Here is a 20,616-nt window from a genome sequence, read left to right as displayed (position 1 = left end):
GCAAAGACACTCTTGTCAGGCAGGACATCCCAAGAGCTTAGAAATCACCTCCTGGAAGCTGAGGACAAATGTCAGCCCTTTCTTTGGGTAAAATTAATCCTTTATTGTATAACCAGACCTCAAAGTCCACATATAGAGAACAAAGTAGAATAATACAAAAATAAGAATCATACATACCATTTTCGTTTTCTTACTCTTAAGAAGAATTTATGTGATCTTAGTATCAATTATTTAGTAGTTGGCTCCTCCAAACATACAGTAATACTTAGCAACCACACAACTAGAAAAACACTGGTTAAAGGATGGAACAGGAGCGCTGCCAGACCTTCTCAGAACTCAGAAGTACATGTTAACTGGGAAGGAGTAGAGGGAGTCCTAAGGTAGTTACAGGGAGAGTGACTTTGGAATACAAAAAAAAGAGTGCTACAGTGAATTTCCAAGGTTTATGAATTTTGTTCTCACCTGTTGTAGCTACAACTGCATTGTTTGTTCTTTGGGTAAGAGGAGGCAAAGATCCCAAAGACAGACTTCAAAGTGCACCTGACTGCCTGTGACAGTGAGACGTTGAGAGGAGTTGCCACCTTTTTCTGAGTTTACTGGTGATAAGTAGCATTCCCATGGCACAGCTGCCTGGGGAACCATTTTGAGAGGCAAAACTACAACAATGCAATTGAATTCTAGATATATCCAAGTGCAATTAAAAATTTTTTATCTGGAAACTCAGTTTCTGGAGTTTCAATCTTAATCCCCCATCCTGTTGGAGTAGAGCTAAGTCCTCTCAGTAGTGTCACCAAATTGCCAATTTTCTCTGACATTTTTCTGAAAGTAATTACTGGGAACAATCAGGTCTCCGATAAGAATGAGTTCCACATGTAACACAGCGGGGAAAATATTCAGTCAGTAGATTTTGTTAGGAAAACACTGCATGAAACCCTAATGGAGACATACAGTTCCCTTCTTATTCCAACAGGGGAAGGTGTGGGAGGTGACATCTCTTCATTCCCTCCCTTTACAGATTGTGAGTTTATATATCCAAGAGGGAGGCCTCTGTGATCAGTGCTTAATTACCTACATGGCCTCAAATTCGGCAAAAACTTTCTCAGTGTTGATGATCGTGGTGAAGATTAAGGAGATGCTGCTTGGTGAACGTGGGATGGGAAACTGCACCTTGTTTCCAAGGGACATTTCCCTTTCCCCACCGTGTCTGACTGCTCTGTAGCATTTGAGAGATGGTATAATGTAGTGATCCAAAGTAGTCTTTGAATTTTGAAAGACATGGAATTGAATTCTAACTATGCCCTATTTGTCCCTGGAGAAGATCTGTACTCTCTGGGCCTGAGATTCTTCCTTTGGAACATGAGGAAAAATAATATTTATGACTCATAAGATTTTTTTAAGGATTAAATGAATTAATGCAAGCATAGTGTTATCAAAGTGACCTTAATAAATGTTACTGGTTGTTGAGTTTAACAGCAGACACTAAAACTAAGGAATGACACCAGACATCTCACTGATGATGAAAGATACTAGAAGATAATGAAAAGATTATGCTGGAAAACAACAAAATGATACCTTCAAAGTGCTGGAAGGAAATACCTCAGCTTAGAGTTTTCTACTCTGATAATTTATCATTCAAGAGCAAAAGTGAAATAAAGATGTTTCAGAGGAAAAAGAGACTAAGTTTACCACTTACGTCATCAAGAAGGAAACGGAACCCAGCAGGAACAACTGGGATGCAAGTGAGATTTACATGGATCCATCAAAACATGCATTAATTGCAGGAAAGAGTACTGGAAAGTCCCTGTAATTGTGCTGAAGGAGGACAGCAATGTCAATTCACTTCAGAATTAAACTAAGTAAAAACTTTTTTTTTTTTTTTTTTTTTTTTGCGGTACGCGGGCCTCTCACTGTTGTGGCCTCTCCCGTTGCGGAGCACAGGCTCCGGACGCGCAGGCTCAGCGGCCATGGCTCACAGGCCCAGCCGCTCCGTGGCATGTGGGATCCTCCCGGACCGGGGCACGAACCCGCGTCCCCTGCATTGGCAGGCGGACTCTCAACCACTGCGCCACCAGGGAAGCCCTGAGTAAAAACTTTTAAAATATAAGAGTACAGGATTCTGGGAAGGTGGTGCAGTAGGAAGCAATAGGAAGACTTCTCTCAACCCAGACAAAAATTATACTGGCAGAATCTTGCCTGACATAACTATTTTGGAACTCTGAAGTTTACTGAAGGTTTGCAACTTTGAGGGGAAGGTTTGAACTGTAAATTGTAGTTAATTTCAGTTTAGACAGGCAGTAGCTACCCACCCCTCACTCCCCATGCCCACAGCAGGCGGCTGTAAGCATGTTCCTGGAGCAGCCTGCATGCAGCCTGTGGGAGACAGGGTGGGCACTGAGGACCCTGTCCTCCAAACACTGGGGATCTGTCTTCTGACCATCAACTGCTGCTTCTGATCTCAGAGGTGTAAATAGATTAAATTCTGCAATCAAAAAACAGAGATTGGAAAAACGGATTAAAAAACCCATAATCCAGGGCTTCCCTGGTGGCGCAGTGGTTGAGAGTCCGCCTGCCGATGCATGGAACACAGGTTCGTGCCCCAATCCAGGAAGATCCCACATGCCGCAGAGTGGCTGGGCCCGTGAGCCATGGCCGCTGAGCCTGTATGTCCGGAGCCTGTGTTCCACAACGGGAGAGGCCACAACAGTGAGAGGCCCACGTACCGCAAAAAACCAACAAAAACACCCATAATCCAACTATATGCTGTTTACAAGTGCTGTACTTTATGTCCAATGACAAAATAGGTTGAAAGTGAAAGGATGAAAAAAGATATTCCATGCAAATAGTAACCAAAAGGAGAAGTGGCTATACTAATATCACACAAAACAGACGTCAAATCAAAAAGGCTGCAAGAGACAAAGAAGGACATTATATATCAGTAAAAGGTTCAGTACAGCAAGACAATACAACAATTATAAACATTTATGTACCTGATCACAGATCATCAAAATATATGAAGCAGATATTGACAGAATTGAAGGGAGGAATAGACAGTTCTATAACAATAGTTGGAGACTTTAGTATCTCATACTCAATAATGGATAGAACAACCAAACAGAAGATAACTACAGAAACAAAGGACTTGAACAATACAATAAATCAACTAGATCAACAGACATACATATATAAAAGTCCTAGCCAGAGCAATTAGACAAGAAAAAGGAAAAAAAGCATCCAAATAAGAAATGAAGAAGTAAAATTATCTCTGTTCAAAGACAATATGGTTTTACACATAGGCAAGTCTTCTCTTGAGAATTTGGCACTTGAGACTGAACCAAGTGGTGGTGGATGCTTGAGCTAAATTGGGGCTACAGCAGCCATAACAAGTGGTTTGAAAATGAAGAAGTAAAAGAAGCCATGAGAGAGGAAGGGAATAATGTCCTTTGTTATCTTCTAGAAATTTTATAGAGTTATAGTTTATGTTTAAGTCTAAGGTACATTTTGAAAGTTGTAAGATCACCTCAAAAGACACAGAAAAAGCATTTGATAAAATTCAACATCTGTTCATGATAGAAACTCTTAATAAATTAGGCAGGGAAGAAACATATCTCAACATAATAAAGGCTGTGTAAGACAAGCCCATACTCAATGGTAAAAGGCAGACAGCTTTTCCTCTAAGATCAGGAACAAGGACGCTCATTCTCACCACTCCTACTCAGCACAGTACCAGAAGTCTTAGGTAGAGCAATCACGCAAGAAAAAAATAAAATTAAAGGTATCAGAATTGGAAAGGAAGATGTAAAACTGCCTCTATTTGCTGATGACATGAACCATGAAAGAAAAATTGATAACTTTATTAAAATGAGAAACATTTGCTCTGAGAAAGGCACAGGTAAGAGAATGAAGAATCGAGTCACGTAGACTGGGAGAAAATATTTGCAAAACATATCTGATAAATGACTTGTATTCAAAGTATCTTTTAAAAGCTCTTAAAACTCAACAATAACAAAACAACCAATCCAATTAAATAAATGGGCAAAAGATCTGACCTCCTTACCAAAGATGTACAGATGGCAAACAAGCATAAGAAAGATATGTTCATTCATGTTTCCATGCCATTATACGCTTTTCAAAACCTACAGAACTTTATAACACAAATACTGAACCTTAAAGTATGCAAGTTTAAAAAGTCATTTAGGAGGTCAGGGGAACCCAGGAAGAGGAGCAGACTGTGACAAGAGAGTCTACTAAATTACAAATGTGTGAAATAACTTCAGTGAAGGGGAGGGGGTGGAAAGGGCACTGACCTAAGTAATTTTAAAAGTAAGTGGAGCCTGTAAGACTAAAGGCAAAAGAAACTAAGCATAAACACTGTATTCTAGGGTTAAAAATTCTGATACTGCTATATATTTTATGTATACTGGAATCGAACAATTAAGTAAACAGATGACTGGTAATAGGAGCTAGGATTAAAGTCTCACTGTTGGAGTGTGAATTTATAAATAAGCAAGGAGAGGAGACTAGGATGAGTCATGTGGTAACAGATTAGAGTCTGAGACATCAGTATGTTTAGCTTAATATAGATACAAATGGTACATATAGAAATATTTACCTACACGTGTATATACGAAGGTTAGTATTGATACATACACATCTATTTCTTTGCTCTGTCATCTAAGAGGGTCTAAAACAAACAACACCCTAGTAGCAACGAGCACACTCTCACCCAGATCTTGGTTTCTAACACCATTCTCCAATAAAAGAAACCACAGATCCTGAGAGAAATGGCTGATTCTAGGACTGGGGCAGGAAATATACAAGACAAGCCTGGAGCTTCTTGTGGTGTGAGAAAGAAAAGAGCTCAAAATGAACAAACCCCGCCCTCCCCAAATACACACATTGATGGGGGTATGTAAAAGAAACACAGGAGCCAACTAAAAGAGCTCTTAATGGACAAAGCTAGAATAGTTTGGGCAAAAGTAATAAAGATGAATTGGATTATAACCCAAAGTTATAAAATAAATATCCATGAGCCTATACTGATATAAAAATGATTGAATAAATTAATAAATGGGAAGAAGAGACAAACCTGTGCAGAAGGATTCCAAATAATTTATGCAGATATTCCACCCTCAAGGATGTGGAGTATAACTCTCACTCCTTAGATATGTGCTGAATATACACTTCTTCCGAAGCAGAGGGGAAGGAAGAATTTTCCTACAGAAAGGGAGAGGGGAAAACAAACACTGACAAACACTACCACAGCTTGCTGATCAAGGTCAAAATCAAGGGAGCTTGATATGATGTGATGAAAATGGCACTCTACCGCTGTGATCTTCCTCCTAAAAACCCATAACGCAAGTCTTATGAGAAAAACATTGGACAAATTCCAGTAGTGGTGCATCCTACAAAGTACCTCCTGACTACTCCTCAAAGTTATGGGATCCTAGAACAGAAAAAGGCCATTAAGTGAAACCTAAGGAAATCTAAATTATGGACTTCAGTGAATAATAATGTATCAATATTAGTTTATTGATTGTAACACATGTGCTATATACCAATGTAAGATGTTAATAATAGGCCAAACCAGGGCACACAGTAACCCTCTGTACTATCTTCTCAATTTTTCTGTAAATCTCAAACTGTACTAAAACATAAAGTTTATTTTAAAATAATAAGGAATTAAGTTTAAAAACAATGCTATGTGGATTCTGCAAGCCATGCATATAACCTACCACTTGGTTTCCACAGACAGTGAACCACTATAATTGGACATTACCAATACGTAGAAAGGACTTCACATCTCTGAACTAAAATGATCAAAGTATATCAGATTCATCATGGTCTTACTAGTTTGCACACTGATAGGACCACAGTTACATTTAAGCTGCTAGGCTGGAAACCCAGAAGCAGAGGGCTGACTGTACCTCCTTCTCCCAGCCAGCCCCTCCAAATCACACAGACAGGCTGACCCTCCACTCACCAACTATCTGTAGTCATCTCTCTGTCCCTCTAGCTCAACCCTGGAACTGGAATATGCTGACTTATTTATCTCAATATGAGTCTTTTTTATATTTCCTTTGTTCAAAGTCAGAGATGCTCACTGAACTTTCTACTCCCATCTACTCTTACACACACTTAAAAAACCTACTTCTTATCAACAGCAGAAACTCCTTTATGTTTCTGTTTAGTCTGAACATCACTTCTAAATAACAAAACTGTTCTACAGAGATATTAAAAAGTAATCATCCATTAAAAAAATATTCCACTATTAGAATTCAGAAATGCTTTGCATGTGGTGTAGCATATGGCAATGAAAAGATCACACTGCACTGCAAATGACCACAGAGTATTCTGGGAATGGACAGAGTAATACAAATTATAATAAACTCTCCAGAGGCTAATTCAGGTTGTGAAAACCTTGCAAATTTAATGCAGGATCTTTAAAGGTCAACTAAATATAGTCAATCCATGCTTGGGGTGTCTCTAGAATTTATTTATTTATTTATTTATTCATTCATTCATTCATTCATTTATTCATTCATTTACAATTCACCTTACATTTTGAGCTATCCTGGTTCAGAGAGAATTTCAAATTTTTGAAATGGGTAAAGAAAGAAAGGCCACAGTTTGGGGATTTTAAATGCTGCACTTTCTGCCAATGTTCTTATTTTTACTAGCCAACTTTACTAGAATCAAAAAAGTACAGTACAGTAGGCAGGAGAGACTTTCAAAAGCATGAATGGGCATCAGTTTCCTGTTGCAGAAAAAATAGAGGAATGGTGAATGAGAAAACAACTGGATTTGACAACTAGCAGGTTACTGATGACCTATAAAATAGCAAACTCAACAGTAAATATTCATTGAATAAATGAATGAGTAAATAAATAAGGACGAAGGTAAATAGTTACCAAAATTAGCAAGGAAGATGGAACAATGTCTCTGATTTCAGAAGGCAAGACAATGAATAAGGAAAGAAAGTTAAGGTGAAGAGCTTGTTAATTCACTAAACAAACACTGAGAATCTAATATGTACCAGGTACTCTAGGAGGTGCTGGGAATGACAGCCCTTGTGTTCCAGGAACCCTAACTTCTTAGCGAAAACAGCCTTACAGATGTGCATATAGCTCTGAAAGAAGTGGTCCCCAAGGAGGTTTGTTTTACAGTTTTAAAAAGCAGAAATTCACCAGATGAAGTGGGGTAAGGAGGGCAGGTCTAGCAGAAGAGATACCTTCGGCAAATACACAGAGGAAAGAAACAACATGGCAATGCCTAGTAAAGGCCCAGGGAGTAGGCGTGAAATGAAACTGAAAGGACTTGATTGTGAAGGCCATTAAAACCAAATAAAATGTTTAGGTTTTTCTCTTGCATTCTCTGTAAGATGGCATGTGTTTCAAAAATACAGCAGAGAAACAATAAACTTGGAATTGGCAGCAAAAACAATGAGGATGTTGAATAGTCAATGCCCACCCTCAATTATTTGTAGACTAAATGATCTGTTTTGTGGATTTTGTTTTTGTCTTTTTCCTTTGGTTATAAGTCTGCTTTTACTACCCTTAAAAAGGCATTCATCTGCAAATTGCTAGCCTAATTATTAAATGGGATTTGATGGGGTCTGATTAGGATTAGGAAAAGATCTTTTCATATAAGTTTCTGAAAAACCTTTCCAGTAACACTACAGAGGTAGCCATGCAACCATACTGGGTGACACTTTTAACATAAGCAAACAAAATGAGTTTACGTGCAAATAATCTAATAATAACAAACAGTGCCAAGTGGACTGGTTATTACTGTTCACTGGGGAGATAGTAAACAAAAAACAATAAATGTCAAAACTGTCTAGTCATAAGTCTTCTGTTCTGGACAAATGTATTTCTACAGCTAAAACCCCTAGATATTATATATAAAACAAACATAAGAAGGCTCTGAAAGGTGGAGATAAGAAGGCAGGTTGGCTAAGGACTGCAGGACCTAAGGAACGTAGTGATACGTTCCCTGGGTTTTAATTTTGGCTCATATATCCTGGACTGGGTGCGAGAATTCAGAAGCCTGGTTAAAGCCCACAATCTAGAAACACTAATGAGCACTCACAATCAAAAAAACAAAAAAATTAAGCCTCAGATTAAGCCTCCCTAGCCAAAGGACTAGGAAAAGGGCAGCCAAGCAAGACAGAAAATTTTTACATAATAACCATCCTAGGCCAAGAGAAAAACTGGCCTCATTCTCACCCCAGTCAGCAAACACCTTGTGGGGATCCTAGATTTCCACATTCGCCCAGCTGTACTGAGCTGTACCCTCTCCCTCCCACTGCTGGGGAGGTGTCAGAGAAGGTGCAGTGGGGAATCCTGCCATCCCAACCCCCCCCATTGTTTCAGTGGAAACCCTGTAGAGATTGGCAGGGTACGTTAAAAAAGCACCAGCCAACTGTATATTATCTCTAAGAGACGCACTTCAAATATATGATATAGGTAGACTGAAATTTAAAAGATAGAAAAGATATGCAATGTAAACATCAATCAAAAGAAAGCAGAAGTGGCTATATTACTGTCAGATATTGTACACTCCAAGGCAAAGAAAATTTATAGGAACAAAGAGGGACATTATATAAATGAAAAATAGGTCAACTCCACCAAGACGATGCAGAAATCCTAAATGAGTATGCACCAAACAACACAGTTGCCAAATATGTAAAGCGAAAACTGACAGAACTGAAAGGAGACATAGAAAAACCCACACTTACAGCTGAAGACCTCAACACTTCTCACTCAGTAACTGATAGAACTATATAATCAGCAAAGATACAGAAGAACTCAACACCACCAACAACCAACAGGATGAAATAGACATTCACAGAACACTCACCCAACAACAACACAATGTATATTCTTGGCAAGCGCACACAAAACGTTTACCAAGATAGACAACATCCTAGTCCACAAAACAAACCTCAACAAATTTAAAAGAACCAAGATCATAGAGAATATGTTCTCTGATTATAAGAGAATCAAACTTGAAATCAATAACAGAAACACAACAGGAAAAAAAAAAACCCCAAACACTAGGAAACTAAACCACAAACTGCTAAGTAATCCATGGGCCAAAGAACATTTAGAGCATTAAATGTTTACATTAGAAAAGAGGAAAAGTCAATAATCGAAGCCCTTATCTTAAGAAACAAGAAGCAAAGAAACCCAAAGTAAACAGAAAGAAGGGCATAATAAAGAGAAGCGCAGAAATAGATGAAATTGAAATCTGAAAAACAGAGAAAAACCTATGAAACAAAAAGATAGTTCTTTGTTTTTTATTTTAAAAGATTTTTCTTTTTTGATGTGAACCATTTTTAAAGTCTTTATTGAACTTGTTACAATATTGCTTCTGTTTTATGTTTTGGTTTTTTGGCCACGAGGCATGGGGGATCTTAGCTCCCCAACCAGGGATTGAACCTGCACCCCCTGCAATGGAAGGTGAAGTCTTAACCACTGGACAGCCAGGGAAGTCCCCAAAACATGGTTCTTTGAAAAGACCAATAAAATCAACAAACTGAATAAACCAACAGAAACAAAACAGAGAAGACACAAATCAACCAAATTAGAAATGAAACAAGATGTTGTACGGACACTGAAAGGAAAATAAAGTAATACTATGAACAATTTATTCACATAAACTTGACAACTTAGATGAAATGGACCAATTCCTTGAAAAGTACAAACTACCACATCTCACCCAAGATGAAAGATAATCTAAATAGCCTTGTAACTATTACAGAAATGTAATTCATAATTTAAAAACTCCCCCCAAAATATGCTTCTAAGCCCAGACAGTTTCACTGGAGAATTCTACTAAACATATAAAGAAGAATTAACACCAATTCCACACAATTCCTCCTAGAAAACAGGAGGAAACCTTTCCCAACCTGCTTTAAGAGGCCAGTATTACCCTAATACTAAAATCATAGACAGTATAAAAAAAGAAAACTACAGACCTATATTCCTCATGAACATAGAAGCAAAAATCTTTTAAACAATATTAGCAAAAAGAATTCAGCAATATATAAAAAAGAAATACACACTATGACTAAGAGGGGTTTATTTCAGGGATGCAAGCATGGTCCAATATTCAAAAATCCATGTAATCCATCATATTAATGGGTAAAAGAAGAAAAATCACATGTTCATAGCAACAGAGAAAAAGGATATGACTTAATAATTTTATTGTGAATAAACACCCATTCACAATAAAACCCCTCAAAACACTAGAAATAGAGGGAAACTTCCTCAATTTGGAAAAGAGCAAGTATAAAAAACCTACAGCTAACATAAAATTAAACAGTGAAAGGCTAAACGCTCTCCCCGAGATAGGAAAAGGACAAGAATGTCCGAAATCACTGTTCTTATTCAATAAAGTACTCAAAGTCTTAGTAAATGTAATTAAGTAAAGGAAATTAAAGGGATGCCAATTGAAAAAGAAGAAACAAAACTGTCCCTTTTTGTAGAAGCTATAATGGTCTATGTTGAACACCCCAAGAAATCTACTAAAAAAATCCTGCTGGAAATAATAAGTGATTCAGCAAGGTTGCAGGATATAAGATCAACATACAAAAATTAATTCTATTTCTACAGAATTCAGTGAACTTGTGACAACTGAAATTAAAAATGCAATACCATTTATAATTGCTAAAACAGAAAAATACTTAGTTATAAACCTAACAAAGTATAGGACCTGTATACGAAAAACTATAAAATGCTCATTAACGAAATCAAAGATCTAAACAGATCATGTTCATGATATGCAAATTAAGACCCACTGAGATCATGACAAACCTGTTAGAACAGCTAACCTAAAAAATGACAACACCAGGGCTTCCCTGGTGGCGCAGTGGTTGGGAGTCCGCCTGCCAATGCAGGGGACACAGGTTCGTGCCCCAGTCCAGGAAGATCCCACATGCCGCGAAGTGGCTGGGCCCGTGAGCCATGGCCGCTGAGCCTGCGCGTCCGGAGCCTGTGCTCCGCAACGGGAGATGCCACAACAGTGAGAGGCCCGCGTACCGCAAAAAAAAAAAAAAAAAAAAAAAAGACAATACCAAATGCTGGTTAGGATGCAGAGAAACTGGATTTTTCATCCATGGCTGTGCTTGACATTCTTCATGGCTGAGGTGCTGCGGCCCTCACTGCACAGCCTGGTGTCAGAACTCAGCAGATGTCTAATAAACACTTACAGAACTCAACTGGCCTGAATGAGATACGGTGCCATTTATTTCCCCTATGTCCATGTTTACACTGGGAAGAGAGAAGAAATCTTAGAGACTGAAGTCAGGTATTGGTCTAACATAAAATTTCCCAGTTTTAAACTCTTCTTCGAATGGCGTCAGTGGTATCAAAAGATGCCCTGTGGTATAAGAAAGACCAATGGACTAGAGGGCAGAAGGTTGTGGGTCTAGATTTGGCTCAGCCACTTTATGAGACTTTAAGGAAGTCTCTTCACCATCTGATCAGTTTCCACAGGAAAAAAGTGAGGTAAAACGTGTCTCCAAATCTCAGAAGTGATATTCTAATCCTAAACCTCATATTATTTCTATAATTTTCTACATAATAAGATAAGGTACATAAGGAGACAAGGCAACATAACTGAGAACCAACAGAAACAACAGATAACAGAAACAAATCCACAGAGATTTTAGATATTGGAGTTATCAGATACAAACAATGAAATAGCTGAAATTTCCAGTATTCAAGAAGATAAAAGCCAAGCTTGAAAATTTCAGCAGGGAACTGGAAAGGATACAGTGTGATATATCATATTTGAAACAAACAAAACAAACAAATTATTTAACTGAGAAACACACTATCCAAAATTTTAAAATTGGTGTGGCATTTAATAGCATATGAGACACAGCTGAAGCAAAAATTAGTGACTTGGAATACAAATCAAAAGAAACTGTCCAAGTGAAATAAAAAATATAATAACACATGTTTAACTGGAGTTCCAGAAGAAAAATACTGGGGAAGAAGAAATATTTAATGAAATAAAAGCTAAGACGTCTTCAACCAATGATGGAAAGTATCAACCCACAAATTTATGAAGCCCAAGAAGTCCCAAAAAGGAAAATAAAAAGAAGTTCACATCTAGACACATTAGAGCGAAAAACCAAAGGGAGAGAAAAAGAAACCAGAGGGAAGAAAACAACAAATCACCTTAAAAGCAGCAACAAACTAATAGCTGACTTTCCATCAGTGGAACTTAAAAGACAGCGGAATATCTTTATGGTGTTGAAAGGAAACAAATGCCAACCTAGAATTTGATACCCAGCTAAAATATACATTTTTGGACAAAAACTGAGAGTATGCCATCAGCAGACCTCCACTAAAGGAAATTTTAAAAGGTGCTTTTTGGGCAAAAAGAAAACAGTCCCAGATGGAGGCTCAAAAATGCAAAAAGGAACAGAGAACAAAATCATGTTTAAAATGCAGGTAAATCTAAATAAATACTGACTACATAAAGCAATTAACAATACTGTCCTTACATTTATAATTAACATACACAACAATGACAGCATGAGTTGGGAAGGGAAAAATGGAGGTTGTGTTCTAAAGTCCTTGCTTTGCACAGTTACAGAGTAAAAGTATTTTAACACTAGACTGATCAGTCAAGTTTGCATGTAGTAATTTCTAGTGCACCCACTGAAAGAATAGAAAAAGTATATAATTCCCAGCCTAACTGGAGGAAAAATAAGACCTACTGTGGCTGAGAAAATGAAAGAAGTGCAGAAAGAGAAGGAAGAGGGGTTCCAGAAGAAGCTGGAGAGGCAGACAGAGACTGATCACATAGGACCCTAGGGGCCACATTAAGGATTTTGATTTTCATGTTAAAAGCAATGGGAGGTCAATCAAAGGCACCTAAGCAGCAGACATCTACATTCTATAAAGACATCTTTGGCTATGGTGTGAAGACCTTATGGAAGAAGAGAGAACTTTACTACCATTGTCAGGACTGTTTCCAGAGCACTGCCCCTCCAATCAAACAATTTGTTTTGAAGGTGCTACCTTACCTAAAAAAGTAACAATGAATAAAAAGCTAGAAAATAAAATTCAGTTTTGGCTTTAGTTTTTAAGATTTACTTTGTAAGTTAATTGTCTTTGCAGCTACTTTATTAACGTTTCAAATACTAGGTAGCCTTTATTTCTTTGTTCCTTAATGCTCCCAGTACATATTCTTCTGTCTAAATATTTAAGTCTGACAGATCATTAGGTCAGATATATACAATCTAATTGGCACCAAGGCGTGAGGGCCTTTTAACCTCCTGTTTGTTTGAGACTAGACCACGTGAAATTTTAATTGAGTGATTCTAATATTATTAAATATCATTAACCTGCAAAGCTGTTCAGGAAGCCACTTAGGTTGTGGAGGGAGGAAAAAGTGAGATTCGTGTTCAATTAAGCCTGACTTTACTTGCATACAGAGCATTTTTATAAGAAAAGGTAGCCCGTTCTTTATTACCTTTTTGGTATTAATTTATCTTTACTGTGATATAATTCACAAACCATAAAATCCAACCTTTTAAAGTATACGGTTCAGTGGTTTTTAGTACAGTCACAAAGTTGTGCAACCAACACCACTAAATAATTCCGGAACATTTTCATCACTCCAAAAAGAAATCCCATACCTATCAGCAGTCACTTCCCAGTCTGCTCTTCCCCCTATTTCCAACAACCACTAAACCACATTCTATCTCTAAGGATTTACCTATTCTGGACATTTCATATAAATGGAATCATACATTATGTAGTCTTTTGTGTCGATTTTTCATCTAGAATAATGATTTCAAGGTTCAACCATGTCCCCTTTTTTAAAAAGCACTTTTAAATGGAAAGTTTGAACAGGAAACTAGGCAGAGGAGTAAAACAAACCTCTGTGTTCCCATCATCTAGCCTCAACAACCCTCAACCCATCTACACACCCACATATTTCTTACTTCGTATCATTTTGAATCAAATCCCAGACACAATATTATTTCTGTATAAATATTTCAGTAAGGACATATCATTATGATCGCTACTCGAACACTGGCCTTCTGATTGGGTTTTTTTCCTTTTAATGGCCTACCTCTACTAGAAACTGAATTTCTCCTTTGCTAGGCATTATTTACTTAAAAAATACATTAGATTCAGACACTCGTTCTGTCTAATAAAAACACTAAAAAGGAAAAAGGAAAACCAAAATCCCAGAAATATTTCTGCAGAGGCCAAGATTCAAAGTGATCTAAAATTTGATAAACACCTCAATATTTCTTCTGACAGCCAGAAACACTCATATGGGGGTTGTTTACTATTTTCACTTTCCCTTGTCATTCTGGGAAAGGACTAGAGGTTATTACAAGGGTGTTTTGTTTTGTTTCTCAGTACACACGAATTACAAGCCAGAAAGCACTTCAGGTGCTTTGGTGAGGGCTGAAAACAAAGCAATCTCACACAGAAAAGACAGTTTACGAGTCCAACAGACTGAATTTGGGGCTTTCTTAATGTTTGTTTTAGGAAAGGTAGCAAACAAGTAGATATTCATTATAATAAGGTGAGGGGAAAATAAAGAGAAAAGAGAGCAGGAAGGACAAGGGTGATGGAAGAATTCATACTTGACTGGTTCTTACCTTCTTGTGAGCTATCAGGAGGCAGTTGGAATGTTCGTGTTCACAAGCAATTTCATAGTCGGGGATCAGATCCACCAACTCACAGACAAAGCGCACCACTTCTTCGTGCCAGGGCACGTTGGCCATGGTAAGACTGCTTGCCGAACTCTCTCCACAGTAGGTAACACCCTGTGGAAACATTACAACAGTCAGAGACAGTTACAGACCTATTTAAATGTCACAGAGGAAGAGCTTCAGAGCCAGAAAGGCTTCTACAGGTCAACCAATCCAATCCAGGCCAAGCCAATCCACATCTTCAAGTGAAGAAAGCAGTACAAAGATGATAAAATTTGCTTGGAAGCTCATACAAGCAGCGAGTGACAAAGACAGCACTGGAGCTCCCAGCCAGTGCTCTTTACACTCTGACAATCCTGATGCTTCTTGGGTACTTGTGCTTTGTGCTACATCACCATCTACACTGTCTACTCACAATAATGTATCTGAACTAATAACATGTCTTTCCATTCAGATTCATTTGTGCACCGTAACAGATCAATTCTCATGGGATTATAATCCCCTAGTACAATAATGGAGGTATAGTTGACACCCATAAAAATTCAGTGAATAATTTACTGACTGGGAAAATAAGATAACCTCCTATTTTCTAGTATAATTTAGATTTGAGGTTGATAAACATTCTGTAAAGGGCCAGATAGGGATCCCTTTCAAATTATTCTTTTGGAATCATTCTAAGGAGATCACTTTGTAATGCATTTTTTATGTGGATATGTATAAACACAGAATCATGCCAAAATGAAAATACATGTATAGAAATACATATACATATATACACACAGATATGTATATATATATATACCTTTACACACACCTACATGTATATATGTGTACCCACCCCCTAGAGAAATTCCCATTCAGTACAAATGCAGTAAGATAAATTGGTTTTTAACTCTTTTTAATTCTACCCGACAGCCCAGGCATGTAAGACACAAAAGTTTTATAACTAAGTTTTCCATTTGGTAAGTTACATAGTGATAAGTGATTAATGCCTAATTTTCAATACTGACTATCGTAACTCTGTAGGCTCTGTAAATACCCAAGAAATCAAACTTTCTTGAAAAAAGACTCGAATAGTCTAGATGTGCTACTAAGTAGGGAATAACTAAAATAGAATGAGGTTCTCTCTCACTCGCGCTCTCTCTCTCTCCCTCTCTCACACACACAGACTGGAGGGGACAGAATGACATTAAATGAAAAGCCTACAATGAGCACTGCAGAGTGACCCTGACCCTACAGATGGCAGTGCTGGGAGGGGGCCAAAAACTCAGATGAGTTCTGCAAAACCCTCTACTCCAGATGGCTGTTCAAAGACTACTTACTGGTGTACTACACTGAGATGACCTTTGCTGAACATAAACTAGAGGAGACCCAGCTTAATTACAATAATCAAGAGAAGCTTCTCTATTAGCCCACTGATTTACAGAATTCATTAAACTGAATTTGGGTTTTAGCTGAATAAAAAAAAGCAAATAATACAACAGTTTAAAAAATCTTTAAGAAAGCGTGGCTGAAAACTTGTACTAAACTTGCCCAAATACATGAAAATGATTTATTCATAAGTCAAATTAGTCATAGAAATGAACTTTACTTCACTTTAAATACTGTTTAGGAGGGACGAAATATATGAACAACCATGTAGATACTGCTTAATTCAAAGGAATTTATTTTTTTAATAATACTTTTCTTATTTATTTATTTATTTATGGCTGTGTTGGGTCTTCATTGCTGCGCACAGGCTTTCTCTAGTTGCAGCGAGCGGGCGCTACTCTTTGTTGCGTTGCACGGGCTTCTCATCGCAGTGGCTTCTCTTGTTGCAGAGCACGGGCTCTAGGCACGTGGGCTTCAGTGGTTGTGGCACGTGGGCTCAGCAGCTGTGGCTCGTGGGCTCTAGAGCACAGGCTCAGTAGTTGTGGCGCACGGGCTTAGTTGCTCCATGGCATCTTCCCGGAATAGGGTTCGAACCCGTGTCCCCTGCATTGGCAGGCAGATTCTTAACCACTGTGCCATCAGGGAAGTCCCAGGAATTTATTTTTAATATTTAAAATGTTAGTTCATTGAAGCAGAGGTTTTAGGTAAGATCTTTTTTTTCTTCTTTTTTAATTTATTTTGGCTGTGCTGGGTCTTAGTTGCGGCATGTGGGCTTCTTGGTTGCAGTATGTGGGATCTAGTTCCCCGACCAGAGATGGAACCCAGGTCCCCTGCATTGGGAGCGTGGAGTCTTACCCACTGGATCACCAGGAAAGTCCCTAAGTAAGATCTTATATTCATGACAATGGCTTTGGAAAATAATATCGATTATTCAGCAATAATAAAGCATGAAATGCTAAGGAGAGATTTGGCTTGGAAGGGAAATGAGAGATTGCCATAGGTCATCACTATGCCTTCACATTATACTTCTCTATACGTTCGCATGATGCTTTACCATTAACAAAGCATTTTCACGTAAAACTTCTCATTTTAGCCGGACAAAATCCTCGGAGGTGGGGAGTGTGGGTAACTTCCTGAGCCGACTGCGGAGGCCGAGCCTGCGCGTGACAGAACTGCCATGGGTAGAAACCGGCCTCCCTGAACGGCCTCCCTGAGCCCTCCCCCAGCTGGGCTCCTCAACACCTCCCTCCGGTCCTCCCCGCTCTACATGGGCTGCTTCATTTCATCGCACACTGCGGTCTACCGACGACCCGCCCAGACTGGGTTCCTGATCGCACTTGCCCCTGAATAGTCTAAAGACATTGCGCTTTCCCTCACATGGCAGCTGCCCGCCACCTTCTGATCCCAGCACCACCTTCCACTCCCACCCTGTTTATCACCAGCACCAAGTTCTTGCCTCACAACTTTGGAAAAACAGTGTCCTCAAGAAAACAGATGGGTATAATGTGGCAACTGAAAGCACTCATTCCAGAATTCCAGAGGCTGAGAGGTGACAAGCAGACCCAAAGAAAGTTCCTGAAGAGCAGGACCACTTATGCGTCTTCCTGTTTGCAGTGAAAAGCACAACCCCACCATCACACTGGTGACTTCTGGATGGACCACTGGGCTCCAGGACATGGGGGCCATCGGGTCATTTTCACGGGCTGCTTACAAAGTCTACCTGGGGATTCAAAGTCTGTGGGAAGAGCTCTTGATATTCTAATTAAACTGACTGGTTGTCAAAAGACTCCCGGTATGATTGTTTTTGTCCCTGATAGTTTGAGGAGAAATGTCTTCACAACTTTTTGCAGCAATACATGTCACTCCTTTATCTTAAAAATGCTTCAATAGCTGTCCCCCCCACCAAAAGACCAGCCCACGTTTCTCAGCCTAGCACCTGAGGCCTTCTGACTGGACTGCCCCACTCCACACCCAGTCTTTCCCTGGCTAAATTCTCCACCATCTCTTTGATCTTCGGCCAGGAACTCCAATCCCATCTAATCCCAATCTCATCATACCCTGTGCATCTCTCTTCTCAGATAACTGGCATAACTTTGATGTGTCTAAATCCTGAGCTCTTAGAGGGTGGGGGCCACACCCTATTCTTCTCTGTACCCCCAACTAATCTGTTCTAAAGAGCAAGTCACATGTTCCTCTGACATTAAACTCCAGAACTCTTTTCTGATCTAATACAAAATTTAATTCATATTTTTCAAGATTTTTCTACACTTCAATGATTATGAACCAACTGATAATCACTGGTTAGGTATTGCTACATACATGAACAACCAGTAATACTCCCTACATTTGTGTGCAGAAAGAGACTGAGACTATGCTGACATTTGTTTTGCAAGATGCATTCTGCAAGGATTGAGTTCTGTAGACAGTCATGGTGCTAATGCGAAGAGAGTTTTAAATCATTTGACAACAAATAATTACTGAGCACTTACTCTTCTCAAGGTGCAGTGCTAGGCAGAGAATACAAAGACGGTATTTCATTTACAGATGGATTGTGTTGTGAAAGCTTTTCAATAAGGCAGATGTTTACAACACGAAACACATTTTCACAAACAAGTAAGCAAATAACGATGGTTAAGCTTCCCAGGCTAGCAAATATAGGTCTACTTAAGCCTAATGAAGCTAAAATACATGTTAATTTACAGGGAATGGAACAGAGAAATATTTTACAAGACTAGCAGTGAAAGAAAAGAGAGAATCAATATAATAGAGAAACAGCTTCTATTGATTCATTTTTAAATAATGTGCTTGATGGAAAGGGATCTAAACATTTACTGAACCCAGGCATATGTTACCCCCTTGAATTCTCAAAACAAGTCCATTAAATTGATATTAGTATTCTTATTTTAATACTGAGGAAATTTAGGCTCAAGGAGGATAAGTAACCTGTCCCAGGCTAAATGAATACATTTTAGGAATGTATCAAAGCTTACACAACTTCCCCACCTGTGACTATGAGAGACCCGCCCTGAACCCTCCACATACACACACACACATCCAGGAAATTGGATCCGAGAGCCTCAGGTATTTCACTAGCCCAGGGTCACTTTGTATTATCAATTTCACATCTTCAGGGCATTTACGTGACCTTGAGGTACTATTAAATTTTAACACCAACCCCATTTCAGGGTTAGGCCCTGGGAGACTTTTTCTTTTTACCAAAAGCATAGGTAAGGGATAAGCCTCCAAGTACCACCCTGTGTCAGTGGGTGAATTTTTTCCTAATTCGTCCTTTCACTAAAGGTGAAAGGGCCTAGTCTTCTGCCACATCCTGTCTCTACTGGAGCTGCAGAGTACCACCAAGCAATCTCCCTTTTTACAGCTCCTAAGGAATTCCCTTACAGACCTGACAGACTGACTATTCTCTCAAAAGTATGTTTACCGTAGCATTTACTTCTAAGTGTTTGCTTCTGGAGGAATCTGAGGTCATCTTAGGCTGCCATCTTGCTAGTTCTTACCAAATGTTTTTTGCAGAGGCTTTATTACTATTATTTTTAAAACGCTTCCATTTTAGAAAATTTTACTTTGATTAATAAGACAACAACAACAAAAAGCTGCCTTTTCAGACATTAAATAGTTTAACCCTACTGAACAGGAAAGCATGCCTTCTCCATTTACTGATTTCATTGCAATCATTTGAATTATAAAAGTAATGCATGCTCACTGCAACAATTCACACAACACAGAAATATGAAAAGTAAAACAAGCCTTTCCTTCCCCTTCTCCCAAATCGTACACTGTTAATGATTTGATATGTATCCTTCCATACTTTTCTTATATAAATGTATCCAAACATATACTGTTAAAATTTGATCAAGTAATAATTATTCTATAACTCATTTTGTTTCTTAATAGTATACTATTTTCTGTAAACATCCCTTTTCCTACTTCAGTTTAAGAGAAAGATACTTCATTAACTTGCTGGACAAATGAGAGATGAATTTAATAAACCATGTGATCCTCAAAGCCCCAGGTACTTGATATTACAGGTCTCCTACCAGAGCCAACTGATCGTCCCATGCTTTCCCCTGATACACACAAACTGTTGTCTATTACCTTATATTTTATAATTTAAATAAGACGTTTAAAATTGTGATTAGGTTACACACTTCTCCAAGATTTTTCAATTAAAAAAATCTCTCAAAGTAGTTCATTTTACTTCTGTAGATTTTGCCTTGTTCAATAAGACATCCATTTCCCAAACAGCAGATCCAAATTTAGAAAAAAGATTTGTACCTATGATGCTTTGACAAGGCCTGGCACATGAAGACAGCTCAGAAATATTTGTTAAATGCAGGGATAAAATAGTAAAATGGAAATCTTGTTTGAGAGAAACTATGTCATTATAACATCTCAGCTATAAGTAGAAGCCTTCATCTGTTTCCTAGTTAATAGTTTGTCCGACTACAAAATGCCCATCAGAGAATTACACTGTTTACAAAGTAGCCATCTTTCTTTAAAATTTGGTTGATTCTTTTCAGATTACAAAATATCTT

At 38.4% G+C, this 20,616-nt stretch overlaps 1 protein-coding gene across 4 annotated transcripts in view; it reads right to left on the bottom strand.

Moving 5' to 3' along the window:
* The window catches only part of TYW1 (tRNA-yW synthesizing protein 1 homolog), a 222,014-nt gene that overhangs the window by 72,983 nt on the left and 128,415 nt on the right, over window positions 1-20,616 (bottom strand). For all 4 annotated transcript variants that reach the window (XM_060032201.1, XM_060032199.1, XM_060032200.1 and 1 more), the window contains one exon: window positions 14,639-14,806. In XM_060032201.1, the coding sequence (XP_059888184.1) occupies window positions 14,639-14,806 (168 nt within the window). The remainder of the gene's footprint in view (window positions 1-14,638; window positions 14,807-20,616) is intronic.

This window comes from Delphinus delphis, chromosome 15, assembly GCF_949987515.2.
Source record: "Delphinus delphis chromosome 15, mDelDel1.2, whole genome shotgun sequence".
NCBI lineage: Eukaryota > Metazoa > Chordata > Mammalia > Artiodactyla > Delphinidae > Delphinus > Delphinus delphis.
The sequence above is the reverse complement of the archived record's forward strand: the minus strand, read 5'-3'. Positions and strand labels throughout refer to the sequence as shown.